Here is a 27,246-nt window from a genome sequence, read left to right on the forward strand (position 1 = left end):
GCAAGCATTTTGGGACAAATATGGAAAACCACAATATAAAGATCCAATCAAACCCGGTACTATGGTATCAGTATATAAGAATTTCCTAGATAATCAACAAGGAAATAAAGGAGTGCTGAGATGGTTCGGGCCATATTGCATGGTAGAAAACCGACCATCTGGGGCGTATTGTCAGGGGACGGACCCCGGGTCCCCATGACCCCTCTCTCTATAGCCCACAGCCCTGTGTGTAAACAGCCTATCCTAAGGCATAACCTACTGTGGGTAAGAAAGTGAATAAGATAAAGGCAAGTAATGTACACTTGCCTACTGTGGGTAAGAAGATGAGAAGGAAGCTAACTTCTCATCTTCCCACAGTGGCCACAATATTAGCAAAACTTCCAGGGATACCCGGAAGTCACATGAAGGGGTAGGAACCGGGCCCGGAGCATGCGGCGTGCGGAGCATGCGTGCATGTGGGAAGCGCGGCAGGTGGAAGCGGGTCCGGACGCGGGTCCGGGTCCAGGCTAGTCAGGGTGTGTGCCCTGACACATATGTCTTAGCAGAGTTGGATGGAACAGTATTGTCCAAGCCCATAGCAGCACAACAGGTAAAAATGTTTTATTTTCGCGAGAACAACGAGCCTATCATACACAAATGGAAGCCTGAACAAGAGGGAAAATGGAAAACAATTGAGAAATGGCATAATTTGGAAAGGAAACAGTGGTTAGGAGAGGAGGAGGCTGATGGGACCCTGTCAGAAGAGAGCAAGAATGGGGATGACTCAGGAGACGATGACTTGGGAGGATTATCTGACGAAAATCCAGAGAGTCTGGAGAAGGTGATGAATCTACGAACCCGACGGGGGCGATTTCATGGAAATAACATTTGAAATACCTTGCAAGGAAAGCCAGGTACAGTTAAATAAGGAAATATTATATTGGGATGCAGTGTGGGATAGATGGACCATCAGAAAACAATTGATAAAAGAGGGAAAGGATTTGCCAAAAGTAATTGACTCGTTAAGTGAACAGGCAAGGGAAGCAGCGAGGTACGATCCACAATGGGACTATAGGGACCATGAACGGAAACATCAGCCCGGGTCATATATGAGGTATAAAAGTCCTGAATCACCAAGAGGACACCTCTATTTTCCTGCACCCGTGCACCTTAACTGGTTTCATGTCTTGGAAAGGAAAGAAAGCTTCTCCAGCAAAGTTTCTTCAGTTAATTAACCCACATCAATGGATTCAGGGATCAACCAAGGCACATACAATACAGAGCACCCACGGTGGTGGAACAAAAAGTCAAAGCGCATGCGGTAAATAATCAGGGAAAAAGCATAGTATAACCATAAAAAGCTAAAAAGTTATAAAAAGGAAAAATAAAAATGAAGAAGGGATGGACTTCGAGAATCTGGAAGCGTGCAGTCGGCTGTTGCACATGGGCAAGGAGAGGCTGGAAGAACTGGCGATCTAATCAGCGGAGGAGCAGACAGGGTGAAGAGTTCCCCCTTGAAGAAGTGGCTGAAATGATCGTCAATGACCCACCAACACCCGAACAGGTACAACAAGTAACCGGCAGACTGCCAGTAGTGGATGTGATGGCAGTACATGGTCTATCCGAAGGACTTGCTATGATCCACATAGACGACTACATAGCCAACGGACAGGACTGGAGGGAAGCGTGTCAGATACACACCAGAAATATATGGGTGTAATAATAAATGTTGTATTTTGACTCGGAAGAAAGGTATAAAATAACTTAGAATAATTCCACAGCATCAGAAAGACCCCCTGAAAGCGGACAAGACTAGTCCACAAAGCATGAAGACTACTCTATACATGGTGATTGCAGTAATCCTGGGCCTGATCCTAGCTTTAGCAGGCTGGCGCTACGGATTAACACCCAATAAGGACAAGGAAAGGAAACTGGAGAGCCCATTAACATCTGACGGAGAAGAACCAGAGGTGGTTCATAGGAATATGGAGTATCGAGAGAAATCAAGCTCTCAGGAATCGTTGGGGGACCGGTATCTACTCAAGAACCAAGGGAGGAAGCCAACAGGCAGGCAATTCTACGTATCCCGCAACCCTTCTCACCCCTACTAAACCAATGGAAGGAGGAAGAGGAGTAACGTTCCCTTTATTGCCTTTCCAGGGGCAGGAAAAGGTACGGATCCGAAAATGGCTGTCCCAGAATGGCAAACGCTGATAGCCCGAGACTATGAACACAGCCGATCGATAAATTCCCGGACTCTGTGCGCAGATCCCAATGTACTCTAGCATTAAAGTAAACAAAACGAGGGATAAGGTAGAGACAAGTAGTGTCTCATCGGCCCAGAAACAATTGAGTAGCAATCAGGGGATACATGAGTAAGACACAAGGAATCGATCAAAGAGGGCGCAAGATCCCAAATAAATGGGAAACCCAAAGATGACTTGTCAGTGAGACAAGCCAGGAAGTCAGCAGGGGGAGGAGTCATGGAAAAACCGGAGAACTCCAGTAACGGCGGCAATCTAAGATCGGAGTGCACGCCCAAAGGAAAAAGCCGAAGGAGGATTTGGTCTAAGGGAACAGCCAGGAGAATTGAGATGTTGAGCTATGATATTGAAGACCAAAGCAGAGCAGATATCAGAAAGGTTGAGCAGAAAGGAACAGGGAAGTGGAATGGAGAGACAAGGCTGCGGATGGACTGCCTCACGGTCATTGGAAAGATGGGGGGACAAGACACAATCCACAAGGGGAAAGCTCAAGTTGATTTCGGACTGAGGTTACAAGTTACTAGGTACATTGTATATAAGGAGGGGTCCGGAATCAAAAGGAACAAGGGTAGGACGAAAGGAGACAAAGGGAGATGGAAAGAGGAACAACACCGCGGGTCAAGTGTTTGACTCAATGGTGTTTCCCAAAGGAGGAATGAAGGGCCAAGGCCCAAGAAGGAAGGAAGGAGGATGGGAGTCGGGAATGGCTAGGTGACTGAATAGAAAGGAAGCAGCAGCCCAAATAGGAATGAGGGAGAATAGCGGACAATGCAATAGTTGCAAGGTCCGGAGTAAGTCCGGAAAGTCCGAACTCGGAGGTTAAACTCCGGAATATTGGCAAAGGTAATTAAATGGAATGAGCTAACCAATACAATGGGTATAAGCGGAGGTGGGGTCAAAGTCTGAGGTCAGAGCTAAGACCGGAGGTTCTGGAGACGAGACGTGAACAGGATACCGGAGCGGAGGTCCGGAGTTGGGAGCATAGGTTTTGCGTACTCGTCTGGAAGGTGTCGAGGTTGGGGTCGGACCCGGAATGTTCCGGAGTCGGACCGAAGGTGGTGTCCGAGCCGGAGGTGGGATAACCTCTTGGGAGTTGGCAAGGAGAAAGTGATGGAAGGGAAGTAGGGCTCCGGAAGTCGGAGTTCGGAGTTCCAGGAGCCCGGAGTGGAGGTCGGGATTGTATGGATATGACAAAAGACAACTTAGCTAGAGTCCCACCCCCTCAGAATAATCCGAACTAGCTTATATCTGAATATGTCTACTGTCCAGACCACCAAATCGCCAGTCTCCCTAGTCAAGCGAGGTCAGATGGAAGGTTGGATTCCGAATCACATCGTAGCAGCAGGAGCAATCACAACCTTGGGAAAGGTGACAATCCCGGAAACAGATGAAATGTCCACTAGTGCTGATAGCCATGGGTCGGACTCCGAGCTTGAATACTTGATTGAAAGGGTGAGGAATAACCTTAACCAGCGACAAACAGCGGACAGGGTATTATTGGAAAGGACAGGGGGAATTCTGGAAGAGTCCCACCAACAATCCGATAGTAAGCATGTGAAGACAAAGACAGAGGAAGTTAAGATAACCCAGATAGCCGCTGTCATATCCCGGAATCCCAACCCCGCACACTCCCACCACACCACACCTTCCTAACAACTTCACCATCCCCTACACCACACCTCCCCACTCCCCAAGTCACCTTCCTTCCTGACTGTCTCAGCTCCAGTCTGGTTGCGGCACACCGAACCTTGGCCACTCCCATCCCGGAAGCTCGGTCCCGAGTCGGAACATTCGGAGACTCCGGATTTGCTCCGATATCCCGACGGACCTCCGACATCCCATGACATACCCTTAAACCATTTCTCCACCCATTTCATTTATTGGAGTCACCCAACATCCTTCGGATATGCAACTCCGCTTTCGGAGCTACCCGCATCCTTCGGTGACCTCACTCACATCATCACTTATTAGTCACCTTCCATTCTTAGCATGACTATCTTCTTCTTACCATTCAGTCAGCTAACCCCCCTTACCCATTTCTTGTTCCCATTCATTATCCAGCCTCCTACTCCACCCTCCTGTCAGAAACTGTGTTCGAGGTGATTGTGGGAAGCGGAGCGGAGTACGGCGGTGTGAGGGGTCACTTAGCTAATGCTACTCCGTTGCAAGGTGTCGTGGGGTTGGGACTTTGGCTTCAACGACTTGGGTAGAGCATTGCGCCACGCGTTCTAGGCTGTCCCGTATTTCACGTTAGCGGGAAAGACCTTGCGGCGACGTTGACTTAAACAGGGATGGAGTTGAGAGGCAAACTTAGGATGAAAGTACTTGGGGGGGAATTCTAGTCGATATTCAAACTAAGGTACATCGACAGTAAACTACAAGTATAAATAAGAAAGGAGAACAAAGAGGGGACCGGTCAGTCTGGCGTGGGACAGGAGCGAGATGATAAGTATGACAGAACTAAAAGAGCGATGATGACCAGGGAAATGGAACAGAAGAAATGAATGGAACAGAGGACAGCGAAGTTGGGAGGCAGAATGAATAGGCCAACAATCTAGGTGCGTGGATCAGAATGTCAATATACATATAAATCAAATATCAATAAAGGAATAATCAATTGTCAATAAAGGAATGTCAATAAGGAGCGGATCAATGGCGACCATAACAACCGCTAGTTAGTTAAGCGAATGAGTAGAATAACGGTATCGGCCGAATGGCTGAGGAACCCAAGTGGTGGTGGGAGAACGAAGGAGGCGCTGCTACGGGGCTGTAGAATGGGAACCACTATCGGTGCCGCTAAGTGTTGGGCAATGGTGAGATTAACGGGTGCGAGTAACGGCGCAAGAATGGGGGTGCAGAAAGTGGTAGAGGGGCGGGGACTTTGCGGGGCTGTGACAGTATCCCCCTCTTAGGCCTGAACCCCTGAAGGCCTAAGTTCCACGGCGTGAGAGTTTTCCGGCAACTTCCGGGGATTTCGTTTCCGCTGGCTAGAATCAAAATTTTCGTTCATCACTCTCGTTCTCGCTTCTCGATACTTCCTACAATGTCTTTGGCGCGCGCTACCAACATTCTCGACCTGTCTCTCTGGGTGGATGCAGCGCTAGAAGAGCGCATGTCAGACTCTGAGGAGCTGGCAATGGCCAAAGCTCGTGAACGATGCCTGCGTCGATTGCAGGCCCAGAAGGAGGAAGAGGATTGACAGGTGAGGGAGGAGGAGGAGCGTAAGGCGCATGAGGCGGAAGAACGAGAAAGGAGGAAGGTTGAGAGGGAGAAAAGGGAGCAATGGGCCAGAGCCCAAAAGGAGTTGGCACAAGCTCGACGAGAGAAGAGGCGTGCAGAGGAATCAGGCAAGGGCTTGGCGCCTAACAAGGTAAGTAGGCCCATTTTCTTGAACTCAACTTTAATTGAACAATACTGATGGTTACTTTCGTTAGTGCCAAGTCATTGAGGTCGAGTTACCCAGTCGAGAGCGGACCTCTTGTTCGTGGTGTGTCAGACATAAGGTCCGCTGCGTGCATGGTCCTGGCAAGGCCTGCCAGGAATGTTCCCGGGTGAGGCAGAGGTGTGACCTGGTCGAGCATGGTGTAGAAACGATGCCTAAGCGCTGCCGGGCTGGGTCATCAGACCTTATACAAGAGCTTGGGGGGCTGAGGAAGGATGTCAGGGCTGTCAGGGTCGCAATCGAGCGAGTTGGTGAGCGGATTGGTGATATCCTGGAAAGGATTGCGGGACGGGTTGGTGAGGAGCTGCATGGCAACGTGAAGAGGAGGGGTGTGGTTGAGAGTGAGGCGGACAGTGGAGAGAATTCGAGTGAGGACGAGGATAAGGACGAGCAGAGGACAGAGGAAGAGTCGGAGGGAGCGGTGGGTGATGACAGCGGCGATAATGGTGCTGGAGACGAGGCCATGGACGTGGAGGCTTCCAATGTTGGTTTGCCCTCGTTGTAATCTAGATCCTTCTTCCCATTTTTTTTTTGTTAATTAATTCCTCGTCCACTTCAAACTAAGCGTGATCAGGGCCCGGCTTGCCTGGGTAGCGTGAGTGGAAATCAGTAACCAACTCTGAGGGATGTCCCAGCTCAGTAGCCAGTAACCAGGAAGTCTTGTCATCTGTCCCTTCATAACCTAGCCAATGTACCAGATAGAGTAGCTTACAGTTGCGGCGGTGCCGGTCGACCTTGGAGTCTAAAATCTCAGAGATCTCATACTCGGGTTCTCCATCAACCTCGATCGGTGGCAGCGGAGTTTGTACACGGTTGGGAATGGTGTTTGGGGTAGACGATTCGAGCTGAGAGACATGGAAGATGGGGCGGACCAATTTCAGGGTATCAGGAAGTCGGAGGGTGCGGGAGTGTGTACCAGGTTGCATGATGATCTCGAAGGGCCCAAGGTTCTTTTCCGAAAGCTTTTTCGAAGGTCGAGTAGAGCGGAAGTACTTAGCTTTGACATAAACTGAACTACCAACTTCAAATAGCGGGGTGGCCATTCGGCGAGCATCGGCGAGACCTTGGTAACGTTTTTGAGCCTGACGCATTTCCTCACGAAGAAACTGATGCAGGGAATCAAGATCCACGGAGTATTCCTGGGCATGGGCAGAGGAGAGGTCTCGTTCGGGATGGACAGAGATGGTTGGGTGATAACCCTTGTTGGCAAAGAACGGCGAGATGCTGGTAGTAGCACTCGGCGCGTTATTGTAGGCGAACTCGGCGAGAGGGAGCAACTCAGACCAGTTGTCCTGTTGATAGTTACAATAAACATGTAAGTACTGCTCCAGTGTCTGATTCATGCGTTCCGTCTGGCCATCGCCTTCGGGGTGATAGCCAGAGGTGAAATGGAGTCGCATGTCAAGGGCCTTACCCAAAGAATGAAAGAAGTGAGAGACAAACTCGGACCCTCTATCGGAAGTGACATGCGCCGGAACCCCATGTTTAGAGAAGACATGAAGGAGGAACAACTTAGCTAGTTCAGGTGCCATGATAGTATCGTGGGTCAGGATAAAGATGCATTGTTTAGAGAGATGATCCACGACTACTAGTATGGCGGTGAAACCGGCGGAAGACGGAAGTTGTTCGATGAAGTCCATGGAGATAGAGTTCCATGGGCGTTCAGGGATGGGGAGTTGCTTTAACAGACCGTAGGGCTTGTGGCATGGAACCTTGGCACAGGTGCAGGCGGTACAGGAAGAGACGTAATCTTTGACAAACGTGTGAATGCCTGGCCAAGTGTACTCTCGATGGATTAGGTCGAGGGTGCAGCTTTGCCCAAAGTGTCCAGACAGGGGGTGATCGTGCTTATACCTCAGAATCCGCAGGCGGAGATTGTTAGTGTCTGGCACATAGATACGGTTGTCTAACCTAAGCAAACCATTATTATCTAGTGACCAGCGTGAATCTGTGGGAATCGGGGAAGTGAGGTGTTGGGCAACGGCGGGGTTGGCAGGAAGGGCAGCGATGATGTCCTGATGGATGGCCTCAACGTCGACCAGTGTGCCTGCGCGGAGAACAGGGGTGGCAAGGCAAGTGGCTCGAAGGGACGATGCGAGCTGTTCCTGGGTGAAGACCGGGCAGAAGTTCTGCGGGTTGACGCGGGCGTAGTCTCTATCCCCCTCTTTGGGATAGACGTCCCAACGTCTAGTCAACACATCAGGCTTGGCACCGAGTCTACCAGGACGAAAACGGACAATCATGTTGAATTGGGAAAGGAACTCAGACCAGCAGGCTTTCCGGCGAGTGAGGAGTTTCGTGGTGGAGAAGTATTCCAGGTTTTTGTGATCCATGACGACGTCGATGGGGTTGGCGGAACCTTCAAGATAGTGACGCCAGGAACGGAAGGCTTCATAAATGGCTAGGAGCTCCTTGTCGTGTGTGTCATAGTTGAGTTCCGGCACCGTCAACGTCCACGAGCGGAAAGTGACAGGACGTATCTCTTCATCAGTACAACGAATAGAAATAATACCTGATATCGCATAGTCCGAAGCGTCCGTTTCAATGATTAGTGAGGCGTCGGGGACCCAATGCATCAAGATAGGAGCAGAGGTGAAAGCGTCCTTGAGGCATTGGAAGGCAGAGCGACAGTCGTCAGAGAATACCCAGGGTACTCCCTTACGAGTGAGGCGGGTGAGAGGAATCACAATGTCGGAATACTCGTGAATGAAGCAGCGATAGGAGTTAGCGAATCCCAGAAAGGATTGGATATCCTTTACTTTACGTGGCTCGGGCCAATCCTGGATGGCTTTAATCTTCTCTGAGGACATGGACAATCCATTTGGTGAGAGAATGTACCCAAGGTACTCCGTTGTGTCAGTATGGAACTCACACTTCTGCGGATTGGCAAACAAGCCGTGAATGCGGAGCCTACACAGGACCTTGCGAACATGTTCCTCATGTGAGGCCATGTCAGCGGAGTAGATAAGAATGTCGTCAAGGTAGACTACCACACACACATCGAGAAGATCAGCAAAGACGGAATCCATGAACCGCTGAAACACCACAGGGGCGTTTGACAGACCAAAGGGCATTACAAGCCACTCATAGGAACCGTAGCGCGTGCGGAAAGAGGTCTTCCACTTGTCCCCAGCGGCGATGCATACCAGGTGGTAGGCATGCCGGAGATCGAGCTTTGTATAGACTTGGGCACGGCTTGGGGCATCTAGGAGGTCAGAAATTTGTGGGAGTGGATAGCGGTCTTTCTTCATGATCTTGTTGAGGCCCCTAAAGTCGACACAAAGACGGAGGGAACCATCCTTCTTGCGGACAAAGAGCATGGGGGTGGCGTGGGCGGAGGATGATGGGCAGATGAATCCCGATGCCAAGTGCTCATCGAGGAAAGTGCGTAGGGCCTCAAGTTCAGAAGGAGAGAGAGAGTACAAAGTACCCAGTGGTGGATGCATACCTTCCTCTAGCTCGATCTTTAGGTTGAACTCACGGTGTGGCACAAGCGTATTGGCTTTCTTCTTGCTGAAGACGTCCGCAAACTCGTGGTACGCCATTGGTACGGCTGAGAGGTCGATAGGCTCGGAAGGGACAGATGGATTAGTAGCTGCAGCACGCAGCTCACTGAATAGAACAGAAGTGCTCACGGCAAACGCTACCGAGCCTTCAAGTCGACAGGCCTTGGTGAAAACCTTGGCACTGACAAGCTCGATAGGCGGCGCATGGCTAACGGATGGTCGTGGTGTGTCGACAGACAGAATGCTTACTGACGGATCGGGATCCAGAGGTTCAGCGGAAGCGCTTATAGGTTATAGGTGGGATTGTGTCGGCGCTTGGAAGGTTATACTACTCGATACCCAGTCAATTGACGGATTGTTGCGGGTGAGCCAGTTATGCCCAAGTACCAGAACACACGTGCCATCTAGCGGAGTGACGTAGAAAGTCGACAGGATGATGACACCGGACGGAAAGCGGAGCGGGAGGTTGATGGCCTGCGTAATAAGGTTATTAGTAGTGCCATCAAACAGGCGGAGTTGAAGCGGGTCAACAGAGTAGGTTTCAAGACGGTTCTGATTAACAAAACTACTATCTACGAAACAATTGGATGAGCCGGAGTCCACTAAGGCAGGATAAATTCCTCCAGGTAGAGCGGCGGCGACATAGGCGGATTCCAATGACAAAGAAGAAAAAGGAACAGTGGAAGGAGGAAATATTTTTGAGCCGGGGACATTCCCCCTTGAGTCAGGAAACAAATGAGAACCAGGGGCATACCCCTTTGAAGGCGAAACAAGTGGAGAGCCAGGGGCATTCCCCTTTGAAGATGGAAGTCGACCATAATCAGACACAAAAGAGATAGGAACGGAAAGAGAGTTAGGAGAAAGAGTGGACACGTTAAGGCGAACCACTCGAAGTGCACTTTCGCAATTGTTATGACCATTCGAGAGTGCTGGACTCGAAAGATCGACGACTAGTTTTTTGCCTCGTCAGAGGCGTCGAGTTCGGCGTCGGGCACCTCAGCGATCGCCTGACGGTGTTGTGGGGACAATTCCGTGTACCGCAAAAAGTCGGATTCTGCGGAATTTGGTCACTAACACGCACTACATATCCGCTGACGCTCCCAATACTCATTCTATCACTATCCAACACTCCACAAACTCATTCCCTATTGTTGGAGTGCAGCGCGCATTCCGGAGGTTTCTGACCAGGTGACTTTCACCTGACCTGTAAATGAATACTTTTCCCTTTTCTATTATCGCGGAATTATCCGCTACCGACTATACGGACATACCCGCTCTTTCTATTCATTTCCTTTTTCCTCAGTTCTCCACGCTATTCAGCTTGAGACTGAGGTCAGTACTTTCCTTTCATTCTAATTTCCCTTCATATCTAAATGTGTATTATCTTTAGTTAAACTACGCTAGGTAATGTTAACTAGTTCTCCACGCTATTCAGCTTGAGACTGAGTTAAACTACGCTAGTATTTTTCACACCTATTTTCCCCATCATTCCCGACAACCCCAAGCAAAATTCCCACACCCAACCACGCCACCAATTTCACCCCCTCTCCAGATCTCCATACCTACACATACAACCCAGCCGTTTTTCCACCCGATAGTGATGCTCTACCTTCCTTCTTCACCCCCGGAGCATTTCCCAGAATGGCAATCCCATGCCTGGATGGTTCAGCACGGAGTAGAGTCTCACGTGGTCTTGACAGCACCTGTCAATGGCCACATCTCAACAACTACTGCACCAAATGGGACGAATAGGGGCTCGTTGGAAAGCTGGAGACGAGGAGGTTGCTGACGGGAGGATAGGCGGGCGCTGTGGCGAATCGTTGCGGAGTTAACTTTTACATTTCCCATTTCGGACCCGTTATGATATATCCCCCATTCATTCATATTTCTTTTATTGTTTCTTTGTTCCCAATTGGATATTCATCATTTACGGTTGCCTAACGGCCCGTTTACATTCCCCCAGTCCATTCATTTCACTTCAAACATATATAAACTAGATAACAACTTGTATGTAACAAGTTAGTATTGAATAGACCCGTGAAGGGACAAGCAGAAGTTGCATCCAAGTGGCAAAGACGCCATCCACGACCCTAACGCCCCCATTGAGCTAGTTGATAACGTCTAAGACCCCTCTCATCATACTACTCAGCCTTGACGTCCAAGAGAGACGTAGGTGAGTGTTTGTTTGAGGTTTTTGCAGACTCAGTAGCACCCACGGACCAAAACCCGGCCCAACGAACCACACCCGCGCACACTACCACCCTCCCCCTTCTCTCTGTCTTGAGTCTAGGCGATAGACCCGTTACAACGGGCCTTAGTCGCGTTGGAAGACGATTTTCGGCAGTCCCTTGCCATGTGGCCAGGCTTGCCACAGAAGAGGCAGAGTTTGTTGTCGACTCGGCGTTGACGCTCTTCAGGAGTGAGCTTACCGTCTTTACCGAGTTTAGTCGAAAGGTCGGAGGTGAAGGAAGTAGGCTTAGTGCCGGACGGCTTGTCCTTAGGCACTTTACTACCAGAGGCGGAAGCGGAGGAAGGAAGAGATGACGAGGTCAAAGAGTTCTTGTTGCCGTCAGACTTGGCAGGCTTAGAGGATGACGGAGCGGAGGGAGAGGCGGCGTTGTTGCAGGAGGGTGGTACGCTGTCTTGGCGGCGTTCCCAGTAACGGGTGTCAAGTTCCTGTGCAAGATCACGAAGATCCCACAACGAATCAGGCCTACCAGATCGATAGATCTCATCTTTAAGGCGATCAGGCAACCCATCATAAAAAAGAGATTGAAGCACACCTTCACCGTATCTGCATAACTGTGAAGCGTAACGGTTGAACTCAATGATATATTTACTAATCCTTTGGTTGTCCTTCATGACCAAGTTTTTTAATTGATGCTCCGCGTTGCGGGCGGGATTGTGTGAACCGAAGTTTTTGTGGAGTTCCTCAATGAAGCGTTCCCAGTCGTCTTCCCAGGGAGGTGCTCGTCCACCAGGCATGCGTAAGAGATCGGGTTCGAACCAGTTGAGCGCAGAGCCCGTTAGGAACGACTGAGCATAGATAACCTTCTTACGGTCAGAGCTAAACACCTGAGGACGATCCCGGAAATTTAGTTGACACTGAACTAGGAACGTATGGAGCTTTTTTTGGTCCAACCCATCAAACTGGTCAGGGTCATGCACCTTCGTGCAATAATTGTCGATCGAGGCGGGTGGCGGAGGTGGAGGTGGCGGAGGTGGTGGCTGATGAGGGACGTTGGATTGGGCGAGAGCCACAATCGCTCGAGTTAACTGAATCAGGATGCTTGCCTTGTCTTGCACATTAGCAGGATCATCAGGGTCAGGGTTGTTACCAACAGGACCATCAGGGGGCGGAACAACTGGGTCAACTGGTGGTGGCGGCCTTGACGAAGATGGCGGAGGATGAGGTGCAGAAGGATCGGGAACTGCGGTGGCATCGACATTGCCTTCCACTTCAGCCTCAGATCGGGACCTTGTAAAAACAGGCATCGACGATCGTTGGCCTCCGCAGTCAGCTGTGAAGCTAGCAAAGGGTGTGTCGATGTCGAGGTCGTAGTCATCAGGAATCCCGAGACCAGATTGGTGCTGTTGTGTGGAGGTGGATGGCTCACGGGTCTGCGAACGAGTTATGTAGTGTCTAGAAGCCATTGGAACGCGCAGTGAGTTCGAATATACTGTCAGAAACTGTGTTCAAGGTGATCGCGGGAAGCGGAGCGGAGTACGGTGGCGTGAGGGGTCACTTAGCTAATGCTACTCCATTGCAAGGCGTCGTGGGGTTGGGACTTTGGCTTCAACGACTTGGCCAGAGCATTGCACCACGCGTTCTAGGCTGTCCTGTATTTCACGTTAGTGGGAAAGACCTTGCGGCGACGTTGACTTAAACGGGGATGGAGTTGAGAGGCAAACTTAGGATGAAAGTACTTGGGGGGGAATTCTAGTCGATATTCAAACTAAGGTACATCGACAGTAAACTGCAAGTATAAATAAGAAAGGAGAACAAAGAGGGGACCGGTCGGTCCGGCGCAGGACGGGAGCGAGATGATAAGTACGACAGAACTAAAAGAGCGATGATGACCAGGGAAATGGAACAGAAGAAATGAATGGAACAGAGGACAGCGAAGTTGGGAGGCAGAATGAATAGGCCGACAATCTAGGCGCGCAGATCAGAATGTCAATATATGTATAAATCAAATATCAATAAAGGAATAATCAATTGTCAATAAAGGAATGTCAATAAGGAGCAGATCAACGGTGACCATAACAACTGCTAGTTAGTTAAGCGAATGAGTAGAATAACGGTATCGGCCGAATGGCTGAGGAACCCAAGTGGTGGTGGGAGAACGAAGGAGGCGCTGCTATGGGGCCGTAGAACGGGAACCACTATCGGTGCTGCTAAGTGTTGGGCAATGGCGAGATTAACGGGCGCAAGTAATGGCGCAAGAATGGGGGTGCAGAAAGTGGTAGAGGGGCGGGGACTTTGCAGGGCCGTGACACCTCCTCAATCCGACACCTCGGTTCCCCATTAAGGATATCGTTCGGGACCTTTTGGTGTTTTTCTATTATCATTCGGACTTTGACTAAGTCCTTTCCATTCCCCCTTATAAATACCCATAGATTAGAACCTGTAGTTCCTCAGTTCTAATCTCGACTAAAATGCTACCCAAAGTCCCTCTGAGTGAATCCCGTTCCCTTTCTACAAGATACCTCAGACATAAGAAATACAAGGACTAAGACGTAACGGAGGCACAGCGCTCCCTCCGAGTCGCTGAGGCCGTGTCCTTCTTAGAGCCTCTTGTACCATCCAGCAGAACCAGGCTTCCTGGAGAAGCTTCGGTCCACTACCAGAGCTCTCGGATCACCCTCTAGTTGAGCCCCACCTGCATTTGGACTCACGCATTTACCCCTACGATCCGGGTTTTTGACAGCCACTGTAGATACGGATTCAGAAGATTTACAGGACGCGGAATTACAGTATCCCGAAAGTAGTATTGCAGAGTATGCATATAACTGGATGGACCCCCCCATCAACCAAGTGGTGTCGGTACCCCATAATTCACTGGAACCCACCTGGGGACCTACCCGATCTTCTTATGTACCCCACATTGGAACCACAGCATCCCCAGCATTCACCAAACTACTTAGTTGTTAGCTAATATAAAACTAACACGTCACTCTAAGCGTGAGTTAGGGTCAGTTAGACACAGCTGAACAAAAGTGTCATAGTGAGAATTAGTGAGAATTTGGTGGAGGGACTTCTTAATTGAATAATCTCTCAGCAATACTTGGTTATCACACCACAGGAGAAAAGTGAGCGATCCTGAACCTGCTAGATAACTAGCATGCACTCTAAGCGATAGAAAGAGCAGTTTGGTCACTCCTTTATTGAGTAACATTTATTGCGGAATTATTTTATTAGTAGTTTTCCTTCAGTAAATTATCAGGAAAATCACGTCCTACTGAAAAGTGGTAAATCTAGGTGTAATATTGACTAGAAATCTTAGTAAAGTCAATATAGAATTTTATCCATAGACGATCTATACATCAGGTGAGATCGTTGGGGGGTGTTTATTGTTGTTTAGACAGTGAACAATTATATATTTGACAACCAAAACATGGTCAGTACACAAATCAGCACAAACTCTAATATCGTTATTGGACGTAGGAAACTGGTTACATAAGGTGATCCAGCTCTGCTCCTTCAGATTGGTGGTCCTTACAGGGGGAGTGTAAATATCCACGTTGCCCCACACCGAAATTATTGTTAAATTTACATTCTTAAGTTACAATCATTCATTCACACAGACAAACACAAGAAGACTCGGATTCTGAGTCTCTAGTAAGCATACCTAGGATGAGTCCACCCAGGCTGATGCCCAGGAGACTATCCAAGGATGCACCAACATTCGATGGATCTAGAATAGAAGACTTTTTGTTGGAATTTGAAGCGCTAGCAGCAAATGCTCGGCTGAATGACACTGAGAAGTGTAGATGGCTTCTTCAGTATTCACAAGGTCCTGCATGGGAAGTTGTTAAAGCTTTAACCGAAGAAGAATCTGAGAACTGGAATACAATTAAGGGAATGCTCCTGGATTTGTCCAAGTCTAAGGATTCTAAGAAGAGATATACAGCACAATCTTTGGTAAATTTCAGTCATAGGAAGCGTGTCATGAACAAACATGCAGAATTTGATGCCTATCACAGATCATTTCTAGTTATTGCACAGTCTCTACAGAAATGTAATCTAATCACAGTTAAGGAAAGAGACCATAGGTTCTTCAAAGGATTACCAGCATTGTTACGAAATCTCATAAAGGAAGATCTGAAAGTTAACAGGATTTGGAAATATGATTGTCCTCCTGAACAGCAAGAGGTAATCAGAGTGGCTAGATTACTGTTAAAAGAAGATGCATATCAAGAGGAATATTTGGACGAGGAGGGAGATGATCCAGACTCGGGAGACAAGTATTATATGAGTAATGACAAAGAGGACGAGTCGGAACTTGAGTCAGAAATTTCGAGAAGGTTGGCCAGGATCAAGGCCAGTAAGGAAATAAAGACCAATCAAGAGACCAGATCGTCTAATCGAACTAGAGATAAGGAAGAGAAGGAGAGCAGAGAAAGAATGTCACCAAAACCATCAGAAATTATGAAAGAAGAGGTTGAGAGTTTGACAGATCAGTTACGACAGCTGAAGATTGAGCTTGCTGATCTGAAAAACAAAGCTCCAACATATCCAGAATCTCGGCCTAGGAATTGCTGGATGTGCAGTTTGGAGAACACCCATAGAGGACGACTCCAAGCATGTCCAGAGACTCTTGCCTTAATAAGAGCTGGATTAATCCGGTATAGTGGTGATGGGATTCTAATGTGTATGAATGGAACGGATATGCCCAATAAATTAGTTGAGGGTGGAATGGCTAAGTTGATCTGGAATAATGAAAAGTCCAAGACAAAGGCTCCAGCCAACTCAGTTGCCCACCTAGAGCTTGTAGAAAACGGGGAATCCTTGTTCAACATAGACAAAGTGATGGCAGTGGACAATAAACTTGAGGAAGTCAATGCATTTGAAGTAGTCAAATCGGACAAGACTATTAAGAAAAATAGGTACAATCCAGCCAACAGACCGAGTACTCCCTCAAGTAGTACAAGACCGAGATTTAAGCCGGAAGTAGTGATTACATCACCAAAATCTAGAACTACTTCAGAAAAGTCAATGGAAGTGAGCCCCAATGGACCGATGGTATACAAGGGAAAGGAAAAGGCCCAAGATACACCAGTGAGTCAAGATGTAGAGATGGTAGATGGTCCAGTGAAGAAAGGAAAACCAGCGAAACAGTTCAAGTACACTACAGAAGTTCAAGAATCGGTTTGACTTGAAGAAGTCTTTGAGAAAATTATGCAACAACCAGTTAATCTAAGCATGCGAGATGTAATTGGCTCATCAATAGGTTTGACAAAGAAGCTTCAAGAAGTCACCAAGTCACATAGAAAACCATCTGGACCTGAAGAAAACGAAGTAGCACAAGAAATACGAAGGGTATCCTTTGAGGAATATGACAGTGATGAGAATGAAATCTCAGAATATTATGAAGCAGACTATAATGAGGTTCCCAGGATGACGTATAAAGCCTCAAGTGAAGGTGCAATGCCTCATCAGTTCATAGCTATGGCCTCAGGAAAGTTTATGGGGTATGTTGGAGACGCTGAGACGGAAATGCTGATTGACACTGGAAGCGAGTTAAACATAATGTCTGCAGACCTGCAAAGGGATCTTAACCTCCCTATGGACACTACCATGTACCGGAATTTTCAGTTGAAAGGAATTAACGGAAGTCCGGTGGAACTAAAGGGGCTATGTCGAGAAGTGCCCATTAGGATAGGTGGTGCAAGATTTGATTATCATTTCTTTGTAACAGAAGAAAGGGTTATTGGATATAGGCGAATCGTGTTAGGACAACCCTTTCTAAATCACCATGGAGTGGTTATAGAGTATAAACCGAAGGAGGGAATGGTTGCTCAAGCCTGGGTTGATGGAGACAAGACCAAGCCCTCAATAAGTGTTATTGTTGCAAAATTGAAAGATGGATGAAATTTACAGAATGCAGCAAGCAACTACTACAAGTCAAACAGTGCATACTATGAAGAAACAACAGACGATTTGGAGGAAGAACCTAGTAATGGGATGAATCGGGAAGAAAGTTCCGAAATAATGCAAATAGTACTGAGGAACAAGAATAAAATCCCAGCTGTGCCTAAACTGGGAAACTCGATATACGAAGCATTAGAGATAGGATCCTTGGATCCATGGGAAGTGCTTTGTCATGAATTGCTAAACTATAGTCTAGAAAGTGAGAGAGGTAATGGACCACACATGTCTCTGATACGACAAGCATGGAATATTTCAGGAAAAAGCCTCGAAAGTGACCTAGAGACTCATATACTGAACCTAGTAATGAACCAGGGATTATCATATAAAGAAGCCGAGGAGAAGATATCATGTTTTACAAAGGAAATTAATGGTGCACAGTACAAGAAAGTGGCAGACAAGAAGAAACCGGTGGCTATTGGTGATCTGACTGCTCCAGTACCTCGGTATAAAGAGATTGTCCTTAATGACCTACCAAATTTACCTCATGATCCACCATCAGGGCATAAGTTTCCTTATTCAGAGAAATTTACTCCAGAATGGGTAGTAAGTTTAATCAATACTATACCAAAAGGGTTTCTCCGATCAAGAGAAGTCGATCTGTTACTATATGTGGTGGGAATACACCAAAGTGCCTTTGCCTATTCAAGTAAAGAGTGAGGCGTGTTCAGTAGTGAATACTTTCCCAACTATGTGATACGTAGAGTGGTGCACAAACCATGGCAGGAGAAACCGATTAGATTTCCACCCAGCATGGAATCAGCAATTGTCAACATAATCAGAGAACAACAAGGCAGTGTGTATGAACCATTGCAATCAGCCTATCGATCAAGAATATTTGTAGTAAAAAAGCAAGATGGAACATACCGATTAGTGCATGATCTACAGAAGCTCAATAGTGTCACGATCAGGGATGCAGGTTTGCCACCACGTGTTGATGACTTTGCACAAGAATTTGCAGGACATTCAATATATGGGATTGCTGATCTGTACTCTGGCTATGACGCTTGTACACTAGTGCCAGGGACTGCATGTCAGTTCATGATGATAAAGGTGTTCCCGAGAATCCTAGTCATTGTTAACGCTGAGGTGCCACCCTCAGCGGAGATAGGAGTTATATACATGGGTACCGCTACCCACTAGAGTGCGGCTACAACAAGATAGAAGATAACCAATAGAATGATGACATGAAAAGATAGCTATTCATTCAGATAATCATAAGCGAGGTGTGGGAAAGGGGTGACATGTGGATGGAAGATAGAAGTGGGATGCTAAGCAAAATTACCTGCGTTCTTCGGATCACTCTGGATCGTCTTACAGCAACTCCCTTCCGGCATAGGGAGTCAGGGTAGCCAGTTAGGCCGTGCCCTGACAACTAGCCCCAGAAAGCAGGCACTTAACAGCTTTCCATGCCTTTAACTTAGGATCGCAACAGTTAACGTGTTTACCACAAGGGTTTACCAATTCAGTTGTGGAATTCTGCCAAAGAACATATCACATAATAAAAGGAATGTCAGACCGAGTTGGGGTATTTGTAGATGATATCGCGTTGAAGGGGCCTCCCCAATTGTACAAGGGAGCCAGTATCCCAGAGAACTCAGAAATCCGAAAGTTTGTATGGGAATATGCTCATACGTTACATGAGTTACTTGCGAGAATTGAATAACCATATCAGGGAAAAAGTTTGTACTAGCAACACCTGAATTGGATCTAGTCGGAAGAACCGTATCCATAAAAGGTCAAAGAGTGAGTCACGAGACTCTTTCTAAGATTATGAAATGGAAATCATGTAGCAATGTTTCGCAAGTGCGTGGTTTCCTAGGAACGGTTGGAGTTGCATGGAAATGGATCAGAAATTTTGCCTTAATTGCAAAGCCATTAACTATGTATACAAGAAAAGGAGGACAGGAAGATTTCCAATGGATGGACGAAGCACAAGAAGCAATGGACACTGTCAAAAACCCATGATGGAAAGGGGGTAAATGCGTGAGTCCGAATGCAGGCAGGGCTCAACTAGAGGGGGGTCCGAGGTCTCTGGTAGTGAACTGAAGCTTCTCAGGGAGCCCAGTCCTGCTGGATGGTACAAGAGGCTCTAAGAAGGACGTGGCCTCAGCAACTCGGAGGGAGCGCTGTGCCTCCGTTACGTCTCAGTTAGTCCTTGTATTTCTTATGTCTGAGGTATCTTGTAGAACGGGAGCGGAATTCACTCAGAGGGACTTTGGGTGGCATTTTAGTCGAGATTAGAACTGAGGAACTACAGGTTCTAATCTATGGGTATTTAAAGGAGAATGGGGAGGACTTAGTCAAAGTCCGAAATGACAAATGGGGAAACACCGAAAGGTACCGAGAGGTACCAAAAGGTCCCGAACGATATCTTAACAGGGAACCAAGGTGTCGGGCCAGGGAGGGCGGAGTTGGAGGCCGGAAAATGAATGGGGGAGACAAATGGACAAAGGGGGTTAGCCAACTGAATGAAAGGAAGAAGGTAGTCATGCTAAGAATAGAAGGTGACTAATAAGTGAGATCACCGAGGGATGCGGGTAGCTCCGAAAGCGGAGTTGCATATCCGAAGGATGTTAGGTGACTCAAATAAATGAAATGGGTGGGGGAGAGGTTTAAGGGCATGTCACGGGATGTCGGAGGTCCGTTGGGATATCGGAGCAAATCTGGGGTCTCCGAATGTTCCGACTTGGGACCGAGCTTCCGGGATGGAAGTGGCCAAGGTTCAGTGGGCCACAACCAGACCGGAGCTGAGACAGTCAGGAGGGAAGGTGACTTCTTGAGGAGTGGGGAGACATGGTGTAGGGGATGGTGAAGTTGTTAGGAAGGTGTGGTGTGGTGGGAGTGCACAGGGTTGGGATTCCGGGATATGACAGACACCTTGAAAGAAGCAGTATGGGAGTCTGGGGCAATCAAGCCATTAAATCTGGAATTAGCTAAAAAGATGCTACCAAAGGATCAACAGCCCTCAGACCTCGGACTAGTAACGCTAGCAGTTGATAGTGCACAGACAGGAGTTGGATGGGGATTATATCAAGTAATGGAAGATGACATAGAGTACCCAATTGAGTTTGGATCACGGATGTTTAGTGAAGTGGAAGCAAGATATTTGCAACCAAAATTGGAGTTATATGGAGTGTTCAGGGCAGTAAAAGCTTGTCAGCACTATCTTTGGGGCTATCATTTTAGGATCAAAGTAGATGCTAGATCGCTTATACAAATGGTCAATAATCCTGACTTGCCCAATGCACCGATGACATGATGGGTTACATATTTACAACACTTCAGCTTCGAAATGGAACATGTTCCTGCCACGAGACACAGAGCTCCAGATGGATTGTCCTGAAGAGAACCAGCTGAGGATGATTCAGAAGAATCAGAACCGGAAATGGACTATGAAGATCCATTCAAATTTGCTAGAAGTGCACAGGAAGGAATATATGAGTATATAAAATCAGACAATTCATCAGTGGAGTTAGAAAGCTCTGACGAAGGAATAAACTCCGAGGACGAAGTAGAACCAGAAACTAGGACTTCCTGGGTAATTGAAAAGTTGAGTAGAATAGACAATAGGATTGAACAGTGTGCCCCAATGGAGGTGAACTGGAGATACCCAAAGGCAGTGGAACAAGAATTCGAAAGGGATTTAACTTGGGTAGGAATTTTGGAAATGTTAACTGCGGAAATCATTCTGGAAGAGGCGGAAAAATCGCCATTACCAATTCCAGTAGACCTCAGACAAGAGGAGGGATATTTCAAACCAATTGAAGAATACCTAAGTAGCATGAAGTTACCAATGGATTTGAAAGAGAGACGAAAAATCTTAGCCCAAGCAAGAAGATTTTATTGGGGAGATGGAAGGTTGTGGAGGCGAAATGGTTTTAAACCTCCACTACTAGTGGTTGAAGATGTAGGTAAAAGGTGGGACATGTGCAGCCAAGCACACGATGAAGCAGGACACCGAGGCAAAAACCCCACATACAAGAATCTATCGGATAAGTTCTGGTGGCACAGAATGTATGACTTTGTTGCTTGGTTTTGCCAAACGTGTAAGGAGTGTCAGCTTAGATCCAGTTACTGTCCGAAAATTCCTATATCACTGACATACATCAGAACCGTCTTAAGGAAATTTGCAATAGATACAGTCCATATGCCAAAGGCAGCAGGGTTTAACTACATCATAGATGCCTGAGATGACTTATCAGGATGGCTAGAGGCTCGCATGCTTCGTACAAAGAGTTCTCAGGCTATTGTTAAGTTTATTTTTGAGGACATTATGTGTCGATATGGTTGTATACCTCAACTCATTATGGATAATGGTTCAGAGTTCAAAGATGGGATGTTAGAAGTTGGTCATAGGTATTTGATTGATGCCATGTGGAAGAAATGTGTTGGAAACACCAACAAGCGGCCGGAATGGTTCCATTATGCACTATGGGCTGATAGAATCACCACTCGAAAAGCTATGGGATTTTCAGCATACTATCTTCTCTATGGACAAGAGGCAATGTTCCCATTCAATATCACGGAGTGAACCTGGCATACATTAGAGTGGCACAAGATCGAAGATACTGTCGATTTATGGGTCTAAGAATGGAGCAATTAAAAGATAGAGATATGAATGTTGACCAAGCATCAAGAGATCTAGCCTTACAAAGGAAACGAAATACTGATTCATATTGGGAAAAGCACGGGAGAGAATGATATAGGAAACCACTTGCACGAGGAACGATGGTTTTAGTGTATAAAAGTTCATTGGACAATCAACAAGGAAAAAAGGGAGCCCTAAGGTGGTCTGGACCATATTACGTGGTAACCGTAAGGCCATCTGGAACTTATATCCTTGCTGAATTGGATGGTACAGTACTATCCAAGCCTGTAGCAGCGCAACATGTCAAGATATTTTACTATCGAGATGCAGCTGAACCAGTTGTTCTAGAAAAGACTCAGGAGAAAATGGGACGATGGCACGCGATAGTAGCAGAAAGTAGAGGAAAAGAGAATAGGGAAGAATTGGAAGAATCAGAGGACTCAGAGGAGTTACAGGAGGATGAGTCTGAAGGAAGCAGGTCCGAAACTAAGTCTGATGAGGAATTCGAGCAACAAGATGCCAAAAACTTTTTGACATATATGGAGGAAGACTATAGCGAAGGTTTGGAAGGGTCAGATGACGAAATGGATATGGATGATGAAGGAATAGAGAGTGATGAGGGAAATATGGAACATGCGGAGTTTGCAAACTTTAGGAGTTGCTTTCAGTAGCATGGCAACTTCCCAATCACACAAGGAGAGAGAGGTGGAATTTTGGAATGAAGTATGGGAGAGGTGGAATCAACGCAAAACAAATGATTGAGAGAGGAGAGACAATACTGCAAAATTATGAACCACTCTATGAACGAATCAAGGAAGCGTCAAAATATGAAGAGAGATGGGACTATAAAAACCACAAGAGAGTGGAAGGCCCAAGAAAATACTTCAGGTACAAGGAGACAAATGCTCCTCGAGGCCAGCTGTACTTTCCAGCACCTGTTAGTCTCAGGTGGTTTCACATACGAGAAAGACAGGAGGATCCCAATACAGAAGATTCTGCATCTGAAATGTCCGGATAAGGAATTAAATAGATTGTAACATCAGGTGACTTTCACGAAATTTGTTTCACTTGTTGCATAGTTCACCAGAGCCATGTGCTGGTGGCTGAGAACAAAGACGAGCGAACCCCAAAAACATAACAACATCATGGGAGCAGACATTTTAAGTAATGTCTCATATCAAATAACTTCTAAAAAGGCTAATTGTCTCTACAGATTTTCCTTCTGACTCTCTTTACATTCTATTTCATCAGTATCCTTGCAATCTTGATTGGCCCACAACGAGATTGGGGAAAATGGGTGTGGAACCATACCATTGGTTACCCAATCAACATCATAATCAGGTTATGGCAAGAAGGACAAAGAACATGAATGGAGGAGAGATGTCGACATAATCAAGTCTCACCATCGATCGAGTCCTTTGAAGCAGTTGTCCCTCAATCCCCACCAACTGTGTACCAATGGCACCCAACGTTGTATATTCATGGTCTCACTACAAGCGAGATTAGCCATGAGTACAAATCACCAATGGATGAAATCGAAGAGAGCAAAGGACATCAAGTAAGACAAAAGGGTCTATATCACAATTTCTTAATCATAACCATTAACAAAAACAGGTCTCCAGACATTGTCTGTCAGACATGGTCTGAGAAGCATCTGTGGACCCGCATTTTTCTTTCGTTTTTACGTTTGTAGTACTAACGGCTAAAGCCAAGAAAAACATTCCTTTATTTCTTTTCATTTACTTCCATCACAGTGTCGACAAATCTGTTTGTCTGCTGTACATCTATTATCTATCCGAATCATGACCACTACATCTGTCACCGTTAAACTTGCCACAGTCCTAGGGATTGTTCTAGCTGTTGTCGTCAGCAGTGTGGTTTTTGCCTACATTTGGATTCATAACCAGCTATCACAGCAACGGACCAGATGGCCCCAGCAACTTTTGGACAGTGGAGATGATTCCAATGACAACATGTACATTCCTTGGGGACACAGTGAGCGACAACTGTCATGTCGATTGAAACTGTATGGATCCATTCCAATCAGGCTCGATATCTCGCAAGACCAAGTTCGTGAACCTCCTTGAACAGTGAAGAGACCTCCTAGCGATGAGTCTTTGGGAGAGAGGTACATGTTTGAGTAAAAATGGAGTATGTCAAACTCTACTTTTTCATTTTTATTTTTATTTTTACACTCAATAATCCAACAGGGGTTGCACTAATGATGATCTGGACTCTGATCGTCTACGAGATCAAACCGACCTTCTTCCCTTCACTGTCTTGCATGAAAAGACATGGCTTGGGGAAGTAACGTTTGAGGAGGGGTGGGTTTGGCTCCGTCATGGGCGTTATCCATCCGGATCAGCATGGCAACACCCTTCCATCATTCTTTTCTTCATTTTCTCTTCCGAAATTTCTTTACAAAAGGTCGATCATGACCTAATGTATAAACACAATTCCACTCTTTGTTTGATTTTTTTTCTTTTTTTGATCATTTGTTTGATCTACTCTCGCTCTCTTTCTTTAAATTTATATACTCCTCAATTCAGAAACTTCTTTGTTTACATCGAGGTTACAGTACCGATATATTGGGTTATACATTACCTAAAGAAAAGTAAAAGAAAAGGGGGCAAAGCGAAAAACATACCTTAGTGGTGCAATTCGCTCATTCAAGGCACATGTGTCTAAGGTGCTATGTCCATCCTAAATCCGGTTATACCTGGAAAAGGCTCAAGATCAACCCGAAAAATCCACAATGCATGAATGGCAAAAGCCAATGCACATCATGGACTCGTTGGGCAGATCGTTTCACAAATTCCGGTCTCCAAACAAATGAGAATGCCATGAGGCATTCATGATCTATACCTAATCATGACTGATCGAAATCAAGACATTAATCCAACTTGGAAATCTGTTGATGAATTGTCAAGGCAGTACAAGCGCCCATTGAACTCATCAAGCAGATCGCCGAGGTGGTTAAGTACCATCAGTCGATCGCGGTGGGAAAAATTACATCGCAATCTTGTTGCAATGGAAAAGAAAAACAGTGATCCAGCAGGGCCAGATACACTGTGATGAGTGGAGGATGACACATGTACAAAGTAACAAGGGGAATAGTTGTAAGATCCGAGTGGCAGAGGGAACAAAATAAAGGAGCAAAGGACCTTGAGTAAATAAGAGTCATGTCAGAGGAAACAGGATCAGAAGGAAGTAGAAGTTGCCAGGTAGTTGAGTTGAGGAGCAAGATCTGGAAGTCGAAGCTGAAGGCGGAGAAATAAAGGAGTGGATCCATAGGGAGAGTAAACACTCAATTGGGGAAAAACCCATAATCCAAGGAGAAGGGGAACTTCAGGCAGTGCACAGGATCCGAACGATAAATCCATGCAGACATGAGAATACCGAGAAGAGATCGAGAGTTGTGAATCAGGTGGAAAATTGGCAGAGTAAAAGGCAAGGGTTGATGAGTTGACATGTTGGTAATCAAGTTAAGCAGTGCGAGAAGCGCAAGGCGAGATTTGATGAGTTGATGCAACAGTAGTCAGAGCCAGACTGCGAAAAGGATGGAGCATGAGAGATTTGATGAGTTGACGTGATGATAATCAAGCCAAGGATCTGTGAAAAGCACAAAAATGATGGAGAAAGAAATAGTAGAACAATGGAACATGAGGCTGATTAGTGTAGCGAGAATGAGAAAAGGGGGGAAAGAACTAAAGATGCAATCAAACCTGCGAAAAATGGACAACCAAACTAGACAAGTGAATGAAGGAGACAGGAGAATTGATGACAGAACATGAGGAAAAGGAGTGATAGATGGAAAAATGAGGCTGAGCCAACGGATTGAGAACGACTAGGCCAATTGAACGTGTAACCACCCAAATGTAACAATAGGTTCCCAAGGAGGATGAAGACAAGAGGAATAGAGACATCGAACTATAAAACTGCAGCACCAGCAGGGGTCGATGGTGTCATATCCATACAATCCTGACCTCCGCTCCGGGCTCCCGGAACTCCGAACTCCGACTTCCAGAGCCCTACTTCCCTTCCGTCACCTTCTCCTTGCCAACTCCCAAGAGGTTATCCCACCTCCGGCTCAGACACCACCTTCGGTCCGACTCCGGAACATTCCGGGTCCGACCCCAACCTCGACACCTTCCAGACGAGTATGCAAAACCTATGCTCCCGACTCCGGACCTCCACTCCGGTATCCCGTTTGCATCTCCGTCTCCGGAACCTCCAGTCTTAGCTCCGACCTTGGACTTTGACCCCACCTCCGCTTATACCCATTGTATTGGTTAGCTCATTCCATTTAATTAACTTTGCCAATATTCCGGAGTTTAACTTCCGAGTTCAGACTTTCTGGACTTATGTTGGACCTTGCAACTATTGCATTGTCCTATTCAATTCCGCTATTCTCCCTCACTCCTATTTGGGCTGCTGCTTCCTTTCTATTCAGCCAGCTAGCCATTCCCCACTCCCAACCTCCTTCCTTCCTCCTTGGGCCTTGGCCCTTCACTCCTCCTTTGGGAAACACCATTGAGTCAAACCCTTGACCCTCAGTGTTGTTCCTCTTTCCAGCTCCCTTTGTCTCCTTTCGTCCTACCCTCGCTCCTTTTGATTCCGGACCCCTCCTTATATACAATGTACATAGTAACTTGTAGCCTCAGTCTGAAATTGACCTGAATTCCCCCCAAGAGACTTTCCCTCTGCTAGATCCGAAATTAGGGACCCCCAGGACAACCAGCAATGGCACAGCGCTCCACCTGAGTCGCTGAGGCCAAGGTCCTTCCATGCTAAGTCTCCGATTCCATTCCGGAGTCACCCAAATCCACCTGTTCTAACAGATGGCTCAACAAGCCTTCAGTATCTAACACCTGAACATCTGAAAGAAACTTATCAATATGCAATTCCCAAACACTCAAGTCGTTTTCAAGACCGTTCCGGTCATAACTGCCAGCCAGACACCAGCTATCCCCAAGACCCTTTTCCTCGGTGTGTAGTCATCCGCTTAACATAATGTGAGAAGGAACTGACAAAAGAGAATGAAGGAATGGGAAATCCTGAGGAAAGCCAAGTTGATGAAGAAAGTACTACTTTTGGATCTGACTCACCTATGAATTCAGTTCAATGGGAAACAGATTCTGAATTAGATTTCCTTTTGGAGAAAGCCCAGCAAGGATTCCAGAAACGTGACGGAATTAGATCGGATATTTTAATGCATGGGAAGGAAGTATTTGACCTGGCCTATGGATGTCCAAGTGATTCCAGCTCGGACCTACCCACGACTTCTTCTTCAAGTGATCAGCCCATGGGTA

The 27,246-nt window shown here is 46.7% G+C and overlaps 1 protein-coding gene across 1 annotated transcript; it reads left to right on the forward strand.

Annotated features, from left to right (window-relative positions):
* Positions 1–23,736: 23,736 nt before the first annotated feature.
* EI90DRAFT_3014027 (uncharacterized protein) lies at positions 23,737–24,586 on the forward strand (the record flags this gene model as incomplete). Its single annotated transcript, XM_039056727.1, has 4 exons — positions 23,737–23,929; positions 23,982–24,003; positions 24,145–24,258; positions 24,484–24,586. The coding sequence occupies 4 exons, from the start codon at positions 23,737–23,739 to the stop codon at positions 24,584–24,586; spliced, it is 432 nt and encodes a 143-aa protein (XP_038919751.1).
* Positions 24,587–27,246: the final 2,660 nt, after the last annotated feature.

This window comes from Cantharellus anzutake, assembly GCF_015039405.1.
Source record: "Cantharellus anzutake strain C23 chromosome Unknown EI90scaffold_10, whole genome shotgun sequence".
Classification (NCBI taxonomy): domain Eukaryota; kingdom Fungi; phylum Basidiomycota; class Agaricomycetes; order Cantharellales; family Hydnaceae; genus Cantharellus; species Cantharellus anzutake.